This window comes from Saccostrea echinata, unplaced genomic scaffold (assembly GCF_033153115.1).
Source record: "Saccostrea echinata isolate AGI-Se365-2 ecotype Australia unplaced genomic scaffold, CSIRO_AGI_Sech_v1 ptg000060l, whole genome shotgun sequence".
Classification (NCBI taxonomy): Eukaryota; Metazoa; Mollusca; class Bivalvia; order Ostreida; family Ostreidae; genus Saccostrea; species Saccostrea echinata.
This window is the reverse complement of record NW_026889809.1, coordinates 3,672,761-3,695,604: the sequence shown is the minus strand read 5'-3', so window position 1 is coordinate 3,695,604 and position 22,844 is coordinate 3,672,761. Positions and strand designations below refer to the sequence as shown.

The 22,844-nt window shown below is 32.4% G+C and overlaps 2 protein-coding genes and 1 pseudogene across 2 annotated transcripts; all 3 read right to left on the bottom strand.

Annotated features, from left to right (window-relative positions):
• Positions 1 to 694: 694 nt before the first annotated feature.
• LOC133174948 (prostaglandin E2 receptor EP4 subtype-like) lies at positions 695 to 1,889 on the bottom strand. The gene is made up of 2 exons (XM_061310040.1): positions 1,116 to 1,889; positions 695 to 976 (listed from the first exon to the last, which is right to left on the bottom strand). The coding sequence occupies exons 1-2, from the start codon at positions 1,869 to 1,871 to the stop codon at positions 695 to 697; spliced, it is 1,038 nt and encodes a 345-aa protein (XP_061166024.1). The 5' UTR covers positions 1,872 to 1,889.
• Positions 1,890 to 9,581: 7,692 nt separating this feature from the next.
• LOC133174947 (prostaglandin E2 receptor EP4 subtype-like) lies at positions 9,582 to 10,325 on the bottom strand (annotated as a pseudogene).
• A 9,841-nt stretch (positions 10,326 to 20,166) lies between these two features.
• LOC133174946 (prostaglandin E2 receptor EP4 subtype-like) lies at positions 20,167 to 21,877 on the bottom strand. The gene is made up of 2 exons (XM_061310038.1): positions 21,119 to 21,877; positions 20,167 to 20,797 (listed from the first exon to the last, which is right to left on the bottom strand). The coding sequence occupies exons 1-2, from the start codon at positions 21,875 to 21,877 to the stop codon at positions 20,531 to 20,533; spliced, it is 1,026 nt and encodes a 341-aa protein (XP_061166022.1). The 3' UTR covers positions 20,167 to 20,530.
• Positions 21,878 to 22,844: the final 967 nt, after the last annotated feature.

Here is a 22,844-nt window from a genome sequence, read left to right as displayed (position 1 = left end):
TATAAAATAAGTATCCAGATTAAGAACTCAGGTTCAAAGGGTTAAAGATGAAATTCATGACCAACAAATATAATCGTCAAATATTATTAAATATAACTGATAAGAGAGGAATGATCATTAGCAGTTTGCAGCTTACATTTACTTTAGGAAATAATAAATATTTAGATGCACATTACTTATGGGTAAATGAAGTGTACTTATAACATATAATGGAATACACATAGCATATAGATGTGAAGAAAATTTAAAACGTAAAATATCATACAGATATATATATGTATATATATATATATATATATATATATATATATATATATATATATATATATATATATATATATAAAGGTCTAGTTGTATATAATAAATTTAAAGTTTTAAATGATGTCGTAGTTTTATATACCCCTTTAGTTCATCACAAATATCAGTAGTATATTATGTTTACTTTATAGATTTTACACTATTTTGTTCTATTTTGGTCTATGCTGGGTTTTCCACTTCCATCAGACACCATTTCTAAGTCCAATGAAATGTAGGGAGATAACGAACAGTATTCAAGCTCAAAAGTCCATCAATCAATACAAATTGTGGAGCAGAGCAAACACGGAACTCTAAAACATCAGAGGTGGGATCAGGTGCCATTTAAGATTTTAAGGTGCCAAATACGACATATATGCTCTTAAATGCGTTGTTGCAGTCAAGCCGGATTGACCATTTCCTGTGATGACTCTGCATGCGAACCAGTCAGATCAGAGGTAAGGTTTTCTTTCTTGGTGAATGGAGTGCCAGAGGTTGAAGTTGATACAGAAATGAATCCCAGTGTAACAGCCCTTCGCTTGAAAAAATCAAACGTATCTTTTCGAAATAAAATGTAAATCCAAGGATCAATGATTGAATTCAAAATGGAAAGACGAACCGAATTAAGTTCAAACTGTCCATTTCCCGAAATGGTTCCGACTGCGTGACCGAATATGTTTACCTGTTAAAAAGCAACAAAAATTATTAGCAATTTACTTAATATTTTTATTCTTAAAGCAGAAATGCAATTCATTAGTCATAAATAATCAAAAGTATTTGTCAAATTCTTCCCAAAGTGCTACAGATATTTCTATACTTACTAAAAGTGATGAAATACACGAAGAAAACAAGATCACGATTAGGAAGAGGAAGATAATAATATGGATATTCTTTTTCTTTGTTATATTCTTCTTCTTTTGGTGACTATCGTAACAGACTCTGATAATCACTATTGTGTTTAGTACAGCAGTGGTGGCAAGAATCAGAATGCCTGTCAGTGAGTACAGAACTGCCAGGATCCTACTCGATGTTGCATCATCTGAAAAATCCATAAAACACCAAGAACCCGGAAAAAAATTCTGACTTTTCTGACCGACCATCAAATGGAGGCTTGACATAAAGGCAGAGAAAATCCAAATTCCTACAATAGTCAAAACAGCTTTCCGATTTTTTGTAGGGGTGTTATAACAGTGAGGATAAAGAATTGCAATAAAACGGTCGAAAGACATTGCACAAACAATTAGAGCCGAGGCCAGGATAGTAAACATAAAAATAAATGCCATGTAGTCACACAAACGTTCCGGATAGGTAAATTTGAATTTGGAGCCGTATCGAACCATAATGATCGGGTAGGACAGCAGCACTCCACCCCCATCTGTGATGGCAAGTCCACAAACAAAGCGATAGAATGGCCGCCATTTGTGAGTTTTTGTAGAACTGCAGAGAATAATCAAGGCCAATACGTTTCCCGTTATTCCAAAAACGAGTAAAAGAGTTGCGGGGACCATCGATGGCCATTCTTGTCCCGGTTTGGGCGTCGTCTGATTGATATCAATTATTGCTAATATTTCAGTCATCGCTGTTTCTTTACCTGGTTCTCTAAATTCTACTTGGACTGGAAGGATACATCTGTATATATACCCTTAAAAAATTGCTAGTTTTTTCTTCCTGTTCTAATTCTTGTGTTGTTGCAATGGGAATTTTATATAATGAGATGATGCTTTGTTTCTTTATAAAGAGCAACTTTAAAAAATCTTTACACCTACAGGGTTTTCCATCACAAAAAAAGAATAGAAATAACTAAAAAACTTTTCTCTTTAAAACGAAGCATTTTCATTGAAACAATTTATTACACTTTGTTTATTGTATAAATAGAGTAGATGAGTGGAGATGAATGAATGCATTCAGTCCTCTCTGGGGAATCTCCATAGTTAAAGTAACGACAGAAAATTTCCTCATGTAATGAGGTATTTAATATAAATCGTCATTTTGCTTAAAATTCAGTTTACAAAAGCATGTTTGAATCAAGCAATGAAAATAGAGTATGGGAATAAGATTGATAGGAGTTTGATAATAGTTTGATAAGGTTTTTAAATTTTTATTTATCTATTTTTTTTTTACAAAACACACATTTTTTATTTGTTCAAATAGAAAAAAAGTCGATAAGTGTGGTATAGACTTTTGGGAACATTCTTGAAATAAATGCTAAATCAATGAATAGACGTGCTAAACCGTTTTCAACCTCTTTCTGCCGTTTATATTAAAATTTTATCAAATGATTTAAAAAAAATGAAAAAAATTGCTTGAAATATGGAGATAACGAACAGTATTAAAGTTCAAAGTCCAATTAGACAATACAAATCGGGAGCAGAACAAACGCAGACCTCCAAAAACATCAGAGGTGGAATCATTTGCCATAGAGGAGTGAGCATCCTCTGCCGACCGGTCACACCGGCCATGTACTCCTTGTCATGATCGGGAAAAACGGAAAAATCGTAGACAATTCAGTGTGTAAATAATGGCCTAACAATTAGTACGAAAAACGGCAGTCAGCATTTGACTTAATGATAGGTTCAAGGTCAATGGTATATATCGAGACGACATATGAATGGAAGAAACAATTGTTAATTGATAATATGTCGTCGATGTATCTAAATGTCGAGATGAAGGCCACAGCAAGTGTTTTCTTCTTCTCATGTAAAAGATTTTGAATATATTCTGCTTCATATGAATACAGAAATAGGTCTGCTAACAAGGGGGTGCAGTTTGTACGCATGGAAATTCCAACATATTGTTGAAAGACCTGATTTCCAAAAGCAGCAACATAGATATTGTCAATTAGAAACTCAAGCATCTTTTTAATATCAACTTCAGAGTACTTGTGTGTACAATAAGAATGCTTTTTAACAAAATAATTCTGTAAATGACCAATTATAAGGTAAGTATATTTACGAGTTCCCCTTGTTGAAAAAGCAGCTGTCAATAATGTCAAAAGGCCTGGACTACAATTTTTCGTGGGGGATGGTTGTATAAAGTGTTGAAAAGTCAAACGTTTTGATGCTATTGATTTTGTTAAAATTTTGTGATTTCAAATTTTCTAAAAGTTCCTTGGAGTTTTTAAATATCCACATCTGATTTACACCACTTCCCGAATATACTGTTGTACAGTACTCCTGAAGTTTCTCCTTCACTGCTGTAAATATTTTAGTGAGGAGTAAAGAAAGAGGCTTGGTAGACCATTTACTGGTACCCGCTTTATCTTTGTTTGTAAGGATTTTTATGGGGTTTTGGAGTCCATTACAGGTATGGTAGTTCAAATCCATTTTTATTGTTGGGAATATTAAAAATATTAAAAACTGACAATTACAGAATGTCCGCCTTAGAAAGAGAGCTATAGGTGTGTAAGTTGGATGACCACATGAAGAAATAAATCCTAGATCCTCTAAAATACAATTCAGATGATGAGCCTTACAAACAAAGACAATGTTGTTACCTGCTTTGTCAGCGGGGACCAGTACATACTGATCGTGTAATCTATCTAATTCTTGTTTCACTTCTGCATTGTCGAAGACAGAAGGATAGATGGTTTTCATATTGCCCTTCAGTCGCTTAATGCGCGATTTCAATCGATACATTTAATCCATCATGACAAAGTGTCAAGGTCTTTTTCATATTTAGCCCATCAGATTAAGTTTCAGATGCTCAATATCTAGGCACTGTAGATTTTTTTTTATAATAAAAAAGTTTGGAAGCAATTGTCGATGTATATTTGTAAGAACTACAAGATGTGATCTTCAACTTGAAATATGGCGGAATACAAGACTGGACTTTTCTGTGATTAAGAATATTACTTATATTAACTGCGTCAATTCCTTTGTTGATATATTGAAGTTTTAGGAACAAGCGAATTGTTTGTTTTCCTCCGTGGCGGTTGAAAGAGTCTTTGCTTTGCAATATCCATTATCACAGATCCGAGCCTGTATTCTGGTGATATCGAAGAAACCAAATATGGACTTTCCTTGACTTATACAAATAGACTATTCAAAACATTCAAAGGGATGGAGTAAAGAGAGTTTCGTATAAATCGCAATTGGCGGAATATCCTACTTACATCAATCTTAGAAATATTTGCCTTATATTCAGATTATTATAAATAAATTGTAGATATGTATTTTTTTAATAGCATGCACTGATTGCATATGAATTTAATAATTGATACTGATTTTAATGAAAAGTAGGAATATGACAGTCGAACACAAATACATCTAAGTACATATAAATTGTTAATGAAAGTTGATGTTCGTAAAAATCTTATCTTGTTTGTAACTACCAAAATTCACAATAATGACAGAAATCGCTAAAACCAAGAGGAAGTCGGAAATAAGGGCCATTATCTTTTGAGTGGGCCTTCTGTATATATGTCACAAGTTGTGATAAATGGTTATAAAAAAAACTTTGTTTCTTTCTAAGAAATGTATCTATATATAAAAAAGAATAGAAAACGAAAGGAAAGAAGCAGAAGAGTAGAGATTAATAACTTCATTTAGTGAAATTTTCGTAAAAAATATTTTTAAAATCTGTTCATTATATTGTTCCTTCTTTCTTCGAAAAGAAGTATATTTTTGCTGAATGTAAAACACGGCATTATAAATCTTTAAATTAACCAAAGGAAATCGAGCATGTGAAAAGAAAAAAGATAGCTCTCCAAGTTCAAACCTTTGAATGGTACACAATTTATACAAGAGAAATAAGTATCTTGAGTTCAGTTTAATTAAATGGAAGATACTGCACACATAGACAAAACAAAATATGATAATTTTTTTTTACATATGACAATATGATTAAGAGCAATATTGTCTATGTGTTTATTGAATGACCCTCGTATACAATGACAACATACAAAGTTAACTTGAAGACGGAGGATTTAGATACAAGGCAAGTAAAGAGAAGTTTTATTTTTTTTTTCAGATAAATAGCTTACTCACACCTATCCATCTCACGTTATACTTCCTCATTATTCATTATATTCCGCTTAAATTGATATAGTGTTTCATTGAGGACGATCAATTAACCTAAAATAGATGTTAAAAAAAGAATAATCTTGTTTTCCTTTCAACAAAGTCACAATTCACTGAAGTAAGCTGTATAAATATAAATATTCTATATGTATTTTTGATGATGTCATTATTTAATCTGTAGACACATTGCTGATCACAATGAAATCGAAATATTGAATAAATAAAGATCATAAGCATATAAAATAACTATCAAAAAGAAACAAAAAAGTGCTCTTTTTAAAAATTAAACATTAATAAGTGTTCATATTATTGCTGACTTAAAAGGAGACTATTGAAAGCCCTGTAACATAAACTTAATTAACTGTAAACTACCTTGGTTTTAAAAGTTGTTCGAGCTCAGAACTTACTCCTGTGTACGAAATCAAGGTCTTACCCCTTATTTTAAGACCATCAATTCATTACAATATCAAGTTTTATTAGTATGCAACAATATTTGATGTATAACAAAAGGTCCACGGGCCACAACACTCACCCGAGTCATTCTGACAGAGCAGATTAAAAACAAAAAATTCCTCTTTATTTTCATAAATACTTTGACTCCATGTACTGGGCCAAAATCTAAGCATAAAGGAGTTATGATTTAAAGCAACATAATATTGAGATGCTTTAGAGGAGATATTTTTTATGTTTAAAAAAGTCTATTCGAAATATCTTAAGAAATATTTGATTATTAATAATATTTATTGTCATCTTGCAAGTCTTTTTAACGTTTCACCATATGTACACCCTTGTGAAACTCTGATCCCTTTTTTTTAGACTGAACCAATTATCCAGGGTCCTGATCTGAACAAATTTAAATCTAAACAACGTGAGGATGCTTGAATATAAATGTAACATTTGAAAATAAGGAACACTGATCAATCTCAACAATCCAATAAACAAAATTAATTGTGAACAGGGCAAAAACTCGGACCACTGGAAACACTAGAGGTAGAACCTAGGAAGAGAAAGGATCCCCTGTTGACGGGTCAAACCAGCCGTGAGCCCTATATATTGATAGGGTACACGAAGTACTCCGTAGTCAAATTTAATATAAAAGCAATGACGTAACAAATGGCATCAAACATGTCAGACAAAATACAACCCAACTTACAGGGTTATCATGACGACCGTAGAAAGTAATTTTGTAGATGACTTATCATATCATGAGATATGATAATTTGCGAGTTCCATTTTATTGAGGAAGAATTTGCGACAAACTCAAATTAAATGGGGTTGTTAAAATCCATGTAACAGGAACGTACTTGTCAGTAGCTTGCCTTGTTTTAAAAATTTATCATTTAGAGTATGTTCTTGCGTATCGAATCAGTTGGGAGACATAAACACCATATGCAGGTGAAGTTTGAATATTACTACATACACTGTAAATAAGGGAAGTTGATGCGATGGAGAAGTTGCAGTCATCCCATTTGTCCTCCAGTTTAGTTATTCGTTGGCAATTATCGTCTATAGTCAGTAAAACATCCAAAATATGAAACAAACGTGGAAGACTCTGTGGAGTCTTTAATTTCGAGTTCACTTGGGTGTCAGACTCCGTGGTGTCTTTAATTTCGAGTTCACTTGGGTGGCAGACTCTGTGATGTCTTTAATTTCGAGTTCACTTAGGTGGCAGACTCTGTGATGTCTTTAATTTCGAGTTTACTTGGGTGTCAGACTCTGTGGTGTCTTTAATTTCGAGTTCTCTTGGATATATCGAGTCGACTATGATCGGAAGGAACTATTGCTAATTGATAAAACGTCGCCGATATATCTAAATCACGAATTGAAGGCCACAACATGAGTTTTATTCACATATAAGTGTTTGAATAAATTCTGCTTCATAGGAATATAAAAAACAGCTAATAAAGGGAACATAATTTATACCCATCAGAATTTCAACAGATTGTTTGAAGACCTGGTCTCCAAACACTACACAGATTTCGCCAATGAGGAACTCCAACCTCTTTGAATATCAACTTCAGAGTACTTGTGTATAGAATCAGAATAATTTTTAAAAACTAATTTTGTAGATGACTTATCATATCATGAGATATGATGATTTAAGAGTTCCATTTTTATTGAGGAAGCAGATGTCTATGATGTCAAAAACCCTGCACTTTAATTTATCGTGAGGAACGGTTGTATAAAATACAGAAAAGTTGTATTTTATATGCTTTTAATGTTCAAAAAGTTATGAGATTTTAAATTTTCCAAAACTTCTTTGGATTTTTTTAGAATCCAGATTTGATTTACACTACTTCTTGAATATGTAGTTCCACAATACGTCTGAAGTTTCTCCTTAACATCTGTTAATAATTCGGTGAGGAATGAGGATAAGGGTTTGGTTCAACATTTACTGGACCCTTCAATTTATCTTTGTAGGGATTTTTATGAAGTTTTGGAATCCAAAACACTCACTTCCATTGATTGGAATGTTAAAAGTATTAAAAACTGAAAGGTGATTTTGAAGAACTCCATCTTTTGAAAGAGAAATCTCAGCATAGGTGTATTACCAGATGGTTCTTCTAAAATACCTTTTAAAATAAAACATAAATCTCAATATGCCTTGTCATGGTTTTGCTGTTCATGAAAGAAATTTTTTAAAGGTGATTCCTACATATATAGGGTTTTCCTATATATTCCAATGTAAAACTTTGATATCGACTATTGTAGCCCGCCCCTTCCCCTGGGGGCCATAATTTAACAAAAATGAATCTATATTATCTGAGGATGCTTCCATATGAAATGTCTTATCATGGCTTTGCTGTTTTTGAGAAGAAGATTTTAATTTTTTTCCTACAATTTCCTAAGAAAAGATTTGTATATAGCCCCACCACATGTTTGCCGTTTTTTTTTATTATCTACTCTTGGAGAGGAAGATGTGTCTTCATTTGAATAAACTTGAATTCAATTTATTCAAGAATACTTTGTGCCAAGTTTTGTTGAAATTGGCTCATTGGTTCTGGAGAGAAGATGAAAATGTGAAAAGTTTACAAAGACGCCATCGCCTACGACAACAACGACAGTCAACCTTCAGTTTTTGATCAGAAAAGGTCACTTGAGCATTTGGCTCAGCTGAGATAAAAAGCCATTTTCGAAAGAGTCAAAACCGTCATGGAAGCTCAGTCTGTAGAGCTCTCGTTCCGTGATCGGAAGGTCGTGTGTTCGAATCATGGCATCCACTGACCTAAGTCGATAAAAAATATGTAGAAACTGTTCCTTCGCCAAGCGATCGGCACTTTGGAGTGAAAGCTGTGTGTCTTTCGGATGAGACCTTAAAAGCCGAGGCCCCGTGTCACGGTAGGAGTTGGCACGATAAAGAACCCTCTCTTCTCAATGGCCCTGAGTGCCGAGTAAAGGTCTAAATTTGAAGCCCTTGATGTATTTAGTGACAACGCTATATGAATGAAAAATTCTCGAACGGGACGATCAATCAATCAATCGAAAGAGTCAACTCTATTGGATGTTTATAGCTGCTTAGTTGAATCTGCATATTATTATGAATATTGGAGAAAAAATAAAATGAAAGAAAAATATATGATTTGAAGAATGTCATTGTGTACTGGTGATTTTTAAATCTTTTAACGAAATTCCTGAGGAAGTTCAGTGTGTAAATTGTATGCCTCTCTTAAGAAGGTTGTGAATTTCATTAGGGACATGAAAATAATTGTGATCTCTTTCGACAAATTATCACTTATCATGTTGTCATCGGTTAAAGGAATCACCTATCAAATGTTGACATTGGTTAAAGAAATCACTAATCCAAGGTTGACATCAGTTAAAGGAATCACTTATGAAGAGTATACATCGGTTGAACGAATTACTTATCCAATGCTGACTCCGTCTTGTGAAGCTTTTGTAAAAGATGTCTCAGATTGTTTGGTAGAAGATCGAGTGCTACCATCTGTAACTGGGCGTAAAATAAGGCAGCACTTACATACCCTATGCAGAAAAAATTCTACTGTCGCCTTTCGAAACACTATATAGATCCAAGGGTCAATTATTGCATTCGTTATAGAAATGCGTGGTGCTATACGCTCAAATTTTCCGTTTCCGGAAATGGTACCGACAGCATGACCAAACATGGTTATCTGTTAAAATTATACAAGAGATATCAGCATTTCATCGATTTTACATATCCTGATCTTTAAATCAAAAGCGAACTTAAGTTTTATGTATTTATATAGGGATAATGACATGCACATTTTTCCGGGATTACTGAATCTAAAATTAGTTTTCTATACTTAATAAAAGTGGTGATATGCAGATACTAAACACAATAACGGTGAGAATGAGGAATACGATGATGAAGATATCCCTTCTCTTCGTTTTTTTCCTCTTCTGATGGATGTTCAGACAGACGCTGATGACAACTGACGCGTTCAAAATTGCTGTGGTGGCGAGAATAAAGATTCCTATGAGAGAGTACAACATTGTTAGCACCCTACCCTTTGTGGTATCATCCACAAAGTCGTGAAAACATCAGGAACCCGGGAAAAAACTCACACTTTTACTTCCGGTCATTATATGTAAACTGGATATGAAGCATGAGAAAATCCAAATTCCTAGTATCGTGAAAGTGGCTCTTCTGTTTTTCGTAGCAGTGTTGTAGATGTGTGGATACAGAATCGCCAGAAAACGGTCCAGAGACATAGCACAAACAATGAATGCTGAGGCAAGGATCATGAACATCAAGATAAAGGAAATAAATTCACACAAAGGTTCAGGGTAATCGTATTGAAAGCTAGACGCGTATCGAAGAATAACAAAGGGACAAGTCAGGAATACCCCACAGCTATCCGTCACAGCAAGTCCACATACATAACGATAGAATGGCCTCCATTTGTGAGTCTTGTAGGAAGAGCAGAGGATGAAAATGGCCAAAAAATTTCCCACACCTCCGATAATAAATGAAAGTGAGACTGGCGCCGGGGAAAGCCACACCGGATTTGGTGTAGTCAGATTGGAATCCATGGGGTTCTGGTTCGAATAAGTTTATTCACTGTCTTAGTCAATTTTTTTATTTCAACAGTGGATTTTCATATGAAGATCTAATAAGGAAATACGAAATATTAGATTTTTACTTCCTTTTAGAGCTTTTAAGATCTTCTATATATGTTTCAAATATTACTTTCTACTGATATAATACCATTAAATACAATGAGACGAAAGTATCTTTATATCTTCAGTTTGTTTATGTTGATGAGACTGGATGCAGTGTACTCTCTACCTGTGTAGTTAATAGAATAATACCTTTTCGGTCCATACATGCAGTCTAATCCTACAGTCGTACATTAAGAATAAATTATATGAGTTAAATGCCCTTAAAGGCGGCTCTGATGTACGAAAAGGTACCTTTTGAAGATTTTGAAACAAATATTGTATATCACTTAATAATTTTTTAAGATTTTAAATCTTTAAAAAATCGACAAAACGAACATTATAACATTACAGTAAATGAAACTGACACTTTAGTTTTTTATAGCAACTATTAATGAAGTTTTTCTTTATTTTCGTGATTAACAGAAAGTGCATTTTCTGCATGCAAACGTTGAAATGCATGTTTATTCTTTTTTCCTTTGTTGATATGGTAGGGCTTACTGTTGAAGAAGTACAAAGCCAAAAACTACAGTACTTAAAAAAACACGGCTTGATTGGTGTATGTCACTTTATAGTTTAAGGTTGTTGCTAAAGAAAAGCTTTCTAAAAAACTATAATTGTAGCTTTAGGATATTGGTCACCTAAATATCCCTTATTTACTACCGTAAAAGCAGAATATTTCGATATCACGATATATATGATATAATATATCATTATATTATATCGTAATAATTTAATTCTGGTTGAAACGCCGTTTTTGATTGGATAAAAAATTTACTTTATATTGTATAAATTGGGTTGCCTACGTCACAATGACTTGCGTCAAATACGTATCGATCCGCCTGACGTTACATTCAAATTTCGAATAAATTGAAGTCATAATCAAGGGCAATCATCTTTTTTTCTTACACTTAAGGAGGTTGGATCCTGTCGTCAAAAGTAATGAGAATTTTTTATCAAGTATATTTTTAGAATTTACATACGTAGCTTAATTAGAAATGAAAACAAAAAATGGGGGTCAATGCGCTTCTTTTGGCGCTACTGGGCATTTAGTTTGACCTTTTTGCACTGTAAATACATCATACACATGATTCAATTTTTAAAGTTTTCCTTCCAATATTTTTTTTATTCAAATAAATTATGGGAACAAACATAGTCTTATTTCATTTTGAATAGATACATTAAAATTTGTGACAACAAAATTTTGTTAAATTACTTCGCATGTTTAATTATTTGACCTTTTTGCACTCAAAAATATCATTTTTCTGACATTAAAAATTTTAACAAGCAATAAAATCATTTAAAAGTAATGACATTTTGCTGAATTTAAGTAGAATAATTAAAAATATCTTATATATTCAGAAAATAAAATAAAAAGTGGAGGCCTGTGATGTTAATTTTTAGATAATACTAAAATAGCGCTAATTTTAAGCAAAAGTTAGGGCTATTTTTTTCTGTATTTTTGCAATATATTTGCTATATTTATTAAATATGATGATAAAATTCATGATAGTTTATTTAATATATAATTTAGGACCAGCATGAAACAGTTCACGGCACAGAATAACTCTGTGTGCAGACTGCATGGAAAAATAGGAATCCAAACTTAACATATTTCAAATACTTCGAAAGAGAAAAAATGATCATTTTCTTCTAAAAATCCATCCGCCACAAGATATAGTTCCTCTCTTAATGCTTTAGGTATGGAACTTAATCATGGAGTTTTAACTGAATATCGTTTAATTGGTATTATAGAATCCAAATTTATTGTAAGAACTAAAACATTATGCAGATTTTTTTAAAATATAGGTTAAGACAAAAATCTGCTCAAAAGCTCAGGAGCGAACCTCGTTAATGAATGAAAATTAAATTATAAGGAATGAAATTAATAGCTACCCAATTTATACGGTATAAACTGGGTTGGAACAGTTTACGCTTTTTTATAAACCGCTTCGCGGTTTATAAAGCGTAAACTGTCCCAACCCAGTTTATACCGTATAAAATGGGTAGCTATTAAATTCATTCCTTAATTATTTCCTGTGAGCTTGAAATAAAAGACACCACAGAGTCTGACAGAGTCTGACACCTGTTTCATATTTGGAATTAGATATGTCCACAGTAAATTTGATAGATTGATGAAAGGTGTTGGCAAACAATATGAATACTTGGAGGCGCTCGCGGCATTCCACCCACTTCATCTCTATATCGTCAATGAAACGTCAATGAAGTCTCTTATTTAAATCACACGTCGCCACAGTATACTAAAACTGAACTGACGTGCCTCGCGGTGGTCCGAATACATTTCATATTTATTAGTTTTCTACACCAAAATTCAAAATGTAAAGTAGTAACGTAGTCGTAGTGGTAGATGTTTTTGTTTTTATTTGCTTTGTTCTTTCATGACTTTTTAACTTTTACTATGTCCTGAGGAAGGGACAGGGCGTCTCGAAAATTTGACAATTTCTATTGGTCGTGTCGTTCATAATTTAAGTGCTTTCTATATATATATATATATATATATATATATATATATATATATATATATATATATATATATATATATATATATATATATATATATATATATATATATATATATGCTGTACAATAATATAAATTTTTGCTGTGAAAGCTTTATATACAAAAATAAAAAGGAAGTGGAAAAGGGAGGTGCAAGAGAGTAAGTGTAGGGTGCAGGGGAATGAGTGCGGGGAACGTTATTAAGTATCTTAACTATACTTGTAATTTGTATGTATACTAAGTAAATATAGTATATTATAACATATCACAAATAGTTTTCCAGTGCTTATCATATTCTGAATATTTACAATTTCTTAATAGTGTCGTTTACTAATTATTGAATTATTAGAAATTCAAATAATGAGTACACGATTAACATATTTCCTACTCGGCCTATGGCGCTTCTTATCCCAATGCTTCAAATGTGTTTGATACATGTAAGGGGAAACCGTTTTACTATAGAAAGGAATAAAGATGTTCAAAACAACTTTGGATATTTTCAAGATTTATTTCGTATTTTTTTCCGACTACAGTTTTGTCTTGACGGCACGGCTGTCCGTTTCCAACTGACTAACAGAAAAAACAAGTTTGAGTAAAACAAATCAAACACAAAGAAGAAATTAAGTGTCACACAGAGATAAGATAAAAGGGTGACATTCTATAGATGGACAATTAAATCAACTTGTCAGATAAACAGCATTGTTATTAAAATCCCCCATAAATCCTTGTCGTGGTCAAGGTGTGAAAATTACCTAATAGGATTAACTCTGTTTAACGCCAGTTGATAATTCGATTTCAAAATGGTTTTCGTGGAATGTTAGATATTTTGCTTAACAAATAAATGATCACAAAGCTTTCATGAAAATTATTATAAAAACCATCAAACAGTAATTGAAATGACAGTGAACATTTGGAATCTTTAAATTTTTCATCACGACAATAGTATAGTTTTTTCAATTAATATTCTAACTACAATATTTTTTCTAGCATTGCGATACTTCGTTTATTCATTTTTTTAAATCTACTAGCAAAAATAAATTGTTTAACAGGAAGTATTAATATATTCTTTAGTCTAAACATGTTTTTATTGTTAAATTTGCCAAAAAGTATATCTTTTCTTTCAAAATTCATGGAAAAATGAAATTTATTCAAAAACCACGCTTCAAGGTAGCACCATAATTCTTTAAATAGAAACATTCGAAAAATAAATGTTCAATTGTTTCTACGTCTGGGCTCAATATCCAAAACATAAAGCTAAAAAGTAATTAACTTAATATTAAAAAAAATTAAAATATTTAATTAATTTTGTACAAACCCCTTAATTGTATTTTAAAAGCCTTATGTTTTAAAATTTTTATAAAATTCAACGTTATAAGACATTGCAATGGCAACCAACAAAATCATAATTGAAATCTACATAATTTTAATTTGAATACCCCCCCCCCCCCAAAAAAAAAAGACAAAAGAAACTCTAAAACAATGTTTTCATGAGAAGAGCTGGATGAATTTCCCCCAAAATGTGAAAATAAAAATAATATCAAAGTATCAAAATGATGAAAAAAAAAAAGAAAAAAGAAATTGAATGAAATTGAAAAACTTTAAAAAATTTTAAACATCCCAAAAATTCTGGTGGGAATGATCCGTCAAAGAGTGGACTCAAACATCTTAGAAATGATTTTTTTAAATGTATATTTAAATTAATATCTTATAAAACATGCACAATGCTTGAAGAAAGAATTAGTAAGGACAAGCCAAATATGTACATCTTTTCAATCGTCAACTTCCCTTACTTTTACCATTATCACCTGCATACGGGGTTTATATCTCTTAATTGATTCGATACGCAAGACCATGCTCTACGTATGAACAATTTCTAAATGATGTAAGTTATTGACAAACAAGTTGATGAAACAAAAATATCAACAGTCTTGTTTAAAGTAATCATTTCGTAAGTTCAATGGTCGATACAATGACCTTGTCAGCAAATACAATTTATCATTAAGTCAAATGCTTATTGACTTTTTCAGACTTATTGTTAGGCCAATATTTATACGCTGTCTACGGATTTTCCGTTATTTCCCGATCATGACAAGGAGCACGCGGCGGGTGTGACCGGTCAGCAGGGGATGCTCACTCCTCCATCGCACCTCTGATGTTTGAGAGGTCCGTATTTGCTCTGGTCCCGATTTGTATTGTGTGAATGGACTTTTGAGCTTGACTTCTGTTCGTTATCGCCATATATTTTATCGAAATAAGTTCTTATTGTATTGTTTTTCAAACGAATTTATGCGAAGACACAAACGTTTCTAGTTAAAGACATACCGGTATGTGAATTCAAGGTATTGAGAGAGGAAGATTTACTTAATTACCGTATTCCTCCGATTTGTGTACAATATCCTGTGCTACAGATGACATGGTAAGTGGTCAAAAGCGGGTAAAAGGAGTCCATATTACGAAATTTTTACTTCGTTTTAAATCTTTACGTTTTCCATTCAAAACAGCTGAAAATCAATGTTGATCAAACGTTCGAATCAATATTAAACGTTTTGGTGATTTTATGAAGTGTTCCAATTTCACCGGGTATAACCAAACATACGGAGATTTTCCTCTGTTGTGAACATTTTGTATCCCTCAAGCGATGGTAAGGTGATGAATACACCTTTTCTGTCTAATTTTGTATTTTTTGGATATATATTTCGCTGGAAAGCATATCCATTCGAAAGAAGTATTAATCTCTGATAGGACTTTATGGAATCATGTGATTGGGTTTGACACATAATAATCAAATATCATGATAAGGCGTTGTATATTGTCTGTGAATAAACTCATATGGATTTATTGTTAAAAAATCATACCTAAACAAAGGGTACCTTGGTCACCCTCGTCGCTTTCCGTTCACAATAGAGCATACGTCTTGCAGGATTTGGAACATGTATGCCCGTTGATTTATCGGTGTTCAGGGAATTGATCAGGACAGAATCTGATCATACGTATCGAACGGAAGTACACCATGTTGTGACGATTTTGTGAGCCCCCTGGTGGTGCTGCTAAGCTTGATTTGTTTTTTTAATGATGTGGCTAGTTTATTTTTTATTTACATCCTTCCGAAAATATTTCACTCATATTTAAACGCCTCTTCTTTGAAACAAGATTTTTAACTATTCCAATTTAAAATTTTGATCCCCTATTGTGACTTGAACCCGCCTCGGTGCTATATTTGAAATGGGATTTTCTATAAAATTACTTTTCATAAAAGAGATATTGATTTTTTTTGTAAAAATCTGGACCACCCATGTTTTCTAGCTGATCTTGACTACCCATGTTTTTTGATATCGGCTATAGGGGAAAATATTGATCATTGTTGAATTTACATTAAATAAATATGGCTTTATATAAAATTTACAACAATTTAGATAATTGGTAATAGGGAAAATGTTTTTTTTTACTTGTCCATATCTTCAAAAATGACCTTTTGTGGCACTATGCCTACAACCTTTACTAAGATTTGAACAAAGATGAACCTGTGCTTTATGAGGATGCTTGCATATATGCCTGATAAACTTAAATTTTGACATATTACAATAAAATTCTTTTTCTATTTAACGATTGAACTCCCTTTCTTGTCCAAACCTTCCCAACCCTTTGTGGCCCAAACCCTTCCCCAAGAGACCATGGTGTACCAAAACTTGAATCATAGGGAGTTTTCTTGTTGACCAGGGGACCTTTCACAAAATACACACGTATCTTACGACGAAGACACAATTTCCCAATGGTCTAAAAAGTATCTAATTGCATAGCTTTGTATATATATATATATATATATATATATATATATATATATATATATATATATATATATATATATATATATATATATATATATATATATATATATATATATATATATATATATATATACTAGATGAAATCCCGCGCAAGCGCGGGAAATTGAATTTATACCATAACCGACAGAAAATATATTGTAGTTTCTACTGACAGCCTACAGGCTTATAGCAGGAAAAAATACTTTGTTCAAAATCCTGCATGAAGAAGATGTACGTCTCCACCCCACCCCTCTATTTGTAAAAATTTGAAAAAATAACAATTTCATTAATTGACGTTTATTGTGAAACCTTTTATACTATGCTATGGATATTGTACTTCAGATGCTCTTATTTCATTTCCCTCAAGGATAAAAGCAGCGAATATGCACATTTTATTGATAAATTGATTTGGGGGGAGGGGGGTAAAAATTCACTGGTACTTGGGTATTGCTTTATAAATATGTATGTACCTTATTGATATGTAAAAAATGTACTTTACTTTTTTACATACATGTATCAATAAGGTACATGTACATACGTTTTTATAAAGCAAGGTCCAAGTACCTGTGTAAAATTTATCTTTTAACGCCCTAGGAATAGGCCGAGTATTTGATACAAAAGACTGTATTCAGAAAAATAACTGAAATGTATTGATTAAAGCACAAAATTATACAGCTTTGATTGTATTTGAACAATACCTTATTCATTAATTTTCTCTTTTCATGTAAGCAAGTTTATTACGAAGTACAAATTGTACTTTGGGTTCGTTGCCACGAAGCTCTCAGTGAGAAGTTTACCGATAAATTTATTAGGAAAACCTATTACATATATGTAACAGTCTTTCGATTTATAAATATATTCAAAACTTATAGTGTTATCGATGATTTACCATTATTTCAAAGACCATTCACACAAAAACTTTTTATATGTTCATGCAGCATAATAGCCTCGTTTTTTTTAAACATCGGACTCGATGCTATATGATGTTCTAGAAGCTTCCGTCAATATTAAGATCGGTGAATGACGAAAATAATTTGCACATTTCCCTTTTTAATCGGGTATCACAACTTATTTCTTTTATATCATTTAAATCAAGTTTTGATTGAATAATTCAGTGATGACGTTTTATGAAACAAATAAACGATTGCTTGTTGTCAGTGTCATTGAAAATTGCCAATACCTTAGATCCGCCAACCGGAAACGCCACCGTACTCATGTTTTTGCTATTTCATGGCTGTTCATAGAAAATGAGGGTAGCCTTTTAATTTAATGTACGATACTAACTATGCGAGTGAAATCTAAATATAGTTTACGGACATCATCTTGTATCTAGTGTATTCTTGGAGGAGTTAGTAAGAACTCTGATGAACCCGTTTTGGAGTTTATTTGCAAAATTTATTAATTTAAAAGTATAGATATATATATTTAAAATTCCTATGTACTTTTACCTATGAGTTTGTGGCCTCATTTTTTGTCCAATAATCATAGATTTGAACGAACTTGAATCTACACTACCAGAGGTGTGTCCAATAAAAATAAAAAAAGTAGGGATGTCAACGAGTACCCGGTTAACCGGGTACTCGATCGAACGTCCGAGTATCGAATACTAAAATCGCTAATCGGTTACTCGGATGTTTTTTTTATTTCAAAGAACAAAGTTGTTTTTTTTTTTTTTATCAAAAACTTATCAAAAAAGTGCAACTTCAAAATGAATTGTCCATGTTTACCTAGTAATTAGCGTCACCCACACCTGTTAATAACCCGTTATTGTCTGTGGCTGTGTACTTGTTTATACAAGTAATTACCGTGACCAATCACCTGGTACACAGCTGTTATCACCTCTTGTGGCCCGTTATTTTTTGGATGGCTTTCATGATTAGTATTTAATGAACATCGTTTAATTAGGGTTTATTATCCTAAAATAATTTAGTTCGCATACAGTAGCGAATTCGGACTTAAAAAGAAATGCCGCTACCGAAAAAAAAAAATTAGGAAAGAATTAAAGATTTTAAAAATGTTTAAAATTAGCTCTCAAAGTAAACATAGCGTATATTGGGAAACATTCAACATACATGTATTAATTAAATAATTTACATCTAGCGATCGCGACACCGTCTCTTTCTTAAAAAACAAGAGCTATAAACCATTTCTAATTATTGATGTATTAATTGTTGTCTTTTGTGTTTATTTGATAAATCAATTTAGTACAAAAAATCATTTTCGTTTTGCTCGATGTTTGTGTAAAGGCGTAGAAAACGTTAAGAAAATCATCGATGGGGTTAAACAGGGGGCTTAACTGGTCTCAATAAAATTAACACATTTGTATTTTACAATTTTTTCGAGTACCCGGGTACTCGATCGGAAAATCGTCCGAGTAACCGATTATCAAATATTGACCGATTTGACATCCCTAAAAAAAGTTAACATTTTTACGTTTCTGATTTCCAATGGTGTAAAAATTTCCGAAACCGGAAGATTTTAAAGATGGTGCACTTCATGTTGATTGCTGTACAGGCACACCTATACGATAACGTAACAAGGGGAACCGACACATTTTTACATAATGCAAGAATTTGTTGAATGCTGCAGTAGATCAAGGGTTCTTTTGTAAACAACCAGTACACGTACAGCCATTCATTTCCAACTTTCCACAAAGAAGTGGTATTCAAGTCCAAAATGCAAGCCATCCGGATTATGTTCATCGTTGATGTTTAATCCAAAACGCTACTTTTCATGTTTGACCTTAGCTTGCCAATTTGAAATTATGGAAAAATAATCTGACGTAGGCATATAATTTTATTATTTTAATTTCAGAGCATTGTCTGACAAATAAAAATAAATAACACTAAGATGGAAAATTCGATGGAAGTTTAAAAGCTGTTCACAATTTCTACAATTTATTGAATATCCCTCTACTAAAAATTTATTGGGATATAACACAACAAACATTTCACTAGATAACAATCAAATATTGTTTTATATTAATAAGAGTAATCCCTGTAAGTGTCCACCTATAATTGATATTTTAAGTAGCTGGTCAAATACCGGTATATATATATATATATCAGCAAGTCATTCATCCATCGATGACTTATGAAGAGATGACTGGCTTGAAAATAAAGCATACAGTCGTATTGTTAATTTTGCCAACTCATGGGATACAATAGGTATTTCCACAATTAAGAGCAGTAAACACTTACAAAAATTACTTAAATTAAATGTACCTTATTACAGAATACTGTGATACATTTTTTTTATACTCAATAGGATGCTATACTTGGGCGTTTCTTAAAGCTTTTAAGGGTTCAAGGGTTTGACACCATTGAATACTAGAATTCCCCGATGACATTTTCATAGCAAAGTTTGTGATTGAAATAAATGAAGTATGCATTCCACAATTTTCACAATAAACAACAATTAAAAACACTTATAATACAAATATGGAAAATGAAGAAATTGTGATCTACAATACTAAAAAAAAGGGAAAACTTACATTTTCTTTGGTGAAGTTTATTTTACATGAATATTTATGTTATGGAATTCGAGAGGCAATATTTACATGAAATATTCTTATCCGCCTATTCATCGTATCTTACCCCCAACGTGTTTATTATTTTTTACAATGGTGTCAATTAATCTTCCAATATATCTTAAGTGTAAGCAAAATTCTAATACAATTAAATGTACACGTACAAATATTGTTGTAAAACTGACGATACTGAATGCACTACACCATTAATTGGTTTCAATGGAGACATTCTCTGTTTTATTTCCAGTGCTCAGAGACTGTGGCTGATTTGGAGCGGAGTCCGTTTGAGATTCTTTTTCGGTAGGACATAAACGTTTGACGCCTGATAGAAGGGCGGAATAGATCTCCCTCCTGAAGATGATGTACAGCCACGGGTCCACAACCGAGTTAGTGATGCTCAGTCTCGTGAATAGAAGCTCAGATTTTCCAGCTGTTTCCAGAAGTGCAAACGTGGCATGTCCGAGAATATTTACCTTGCAAAATGTAAACCATATTGTATTTCAAACTTGTCATATATATATATATATATATATATATATATATATATATATATATATATATATATATATATATATATATATATATATATATATATATATATATATATATATATGAAAAATATTCATACATATAAAAACACAGAGAACGAGTAAAACATAAGCGCTTTCATTTCTTCTTCATGATGTTTTACAATAAATAATAATAATTACAATAAATAATTATATATATATACTTCAAAGAGTGGTGCATTGAAAATATTACAAACAGACACACTTTCCTTCTAGGCATCTTACCATTAACGGGAACCAACAGGAAGTAAAGAGTACGACCACTGTCATCAGAAAAATTATGACATGCGCATCCTTCCATCCGCTCCACGTGGACTCTCTTTTATATCTCTTGTACACAAAATAGACAATTACTGCGATATTGAAGATCCATGTTGCAAGAACAATGACTACTCCAATGGATGCATAAATGATGGAGTTTATTCTGTTGACCTCTGTGGTCGTTTCAATGAAATTTAGAAAACACCATGTACCGGGGTAAAACTTACGACTGGAACCAAGTCCAAAAAATGGTAAACTGCTGATGAGTGCCGAAAGTACCCAGATGACTAATACTACTATGTTCGTACGAATTTCTTTATGGGGTTTGTTGTAGTAAAAAGGATAAAATATGGCGAAAAATCTATCAAAAGACATGCCGCAAACGATCATGGCAGACGACATCAGAGTAAACATATACCAAAACATCTGAAAGTTACACAAAACTGGAGATAATTCTCTCTGTAATTCTGAGGCGTACATAGAGAGAGATACGGGAACCGATATAAGTAGTCCACCTCCATCCGTGATCGCAAGTCCACAGACGTACCTATAAAATGGCCGCCAGTTATGAGTTTTGGCAGTCACTAGTAATACCACCAGGGCAATAATATTTCCACCAACACCGAATGCAAAAAGAAGATAAGCTGGAACAGCGTTAATAACTAGAGATTCCGCATCGCCCTCTGTTGATATATTATCGGTCAATGCATCTTTGGTGGCCATGGTAAAATTATTTTGTGCTACATCGGTATTCATGGTTAAAATATTGAAATTAATATTTTCACTTTTAACTAACCAATGCACTTATATTTATTTTCAAACAATCATTTTTATATACCATATTCTTCCTCGTTGAATAACTTTTTTTCAGTCATGCGTAACATGTACTTATCATGATTTTACTTTATCATCATTGGACGCCTACAGAATTCGATGTCTAGGTACTTAGTTGCTAAGTGCATAACATGATACAGCATTAATTAATATCCTGGTCTATTTGGTAAGACAACAAATCATTTCTTTTTCATAAATCCCACGCTTTGCTCGGATCTTTTGATTTGTCCATGTCAGGACCATTCAGAGTTGAAGTAACTGAAGCCGTTGATGATTATTTTGTCACCCTATAGCCACACATTGTGTGCTTGTTACCTACTATCGGCCAAAACTCTTTCTAATTGATTATCTCCACATACAGTAAGATAAGTTATTTCTTCAGGGCCATAATATTACAGAGATGTGAACGAGAACGAATCATAAAGAGATGGTTAGATGTAGGCCTTATTGCCAGATTGAAGTTCGCACATTCTAACTTTGAAGGTAACTCTTGACCAAGCTTTGTAGAAGCTTTATTGATTATCAATAAATTAATATTAACAACGAATGAAGTACTTATTTGTACTTCAAATAGAAAATAAGTCATATTAAAAACTGAAGTCTATATCTTTTGAGATAGAACTGAATATTCAACAGCCTTTTTCAATGAAGAAAAAAAATCTAAACAAATCTTGAAAACCTGTACTTTTGCTGATGTATTAATAATTGGAACCAGTTAAGATTTGCATTTTTATTAAATAAATTATCTATTAGGTACATGTATATAATAATAACTTACATTGTTAACTAATGATTGTTTACCATTGTATTTTCTGTCCCATTATTATCTATCGACACGCTACCTGTTTTGTTCTGA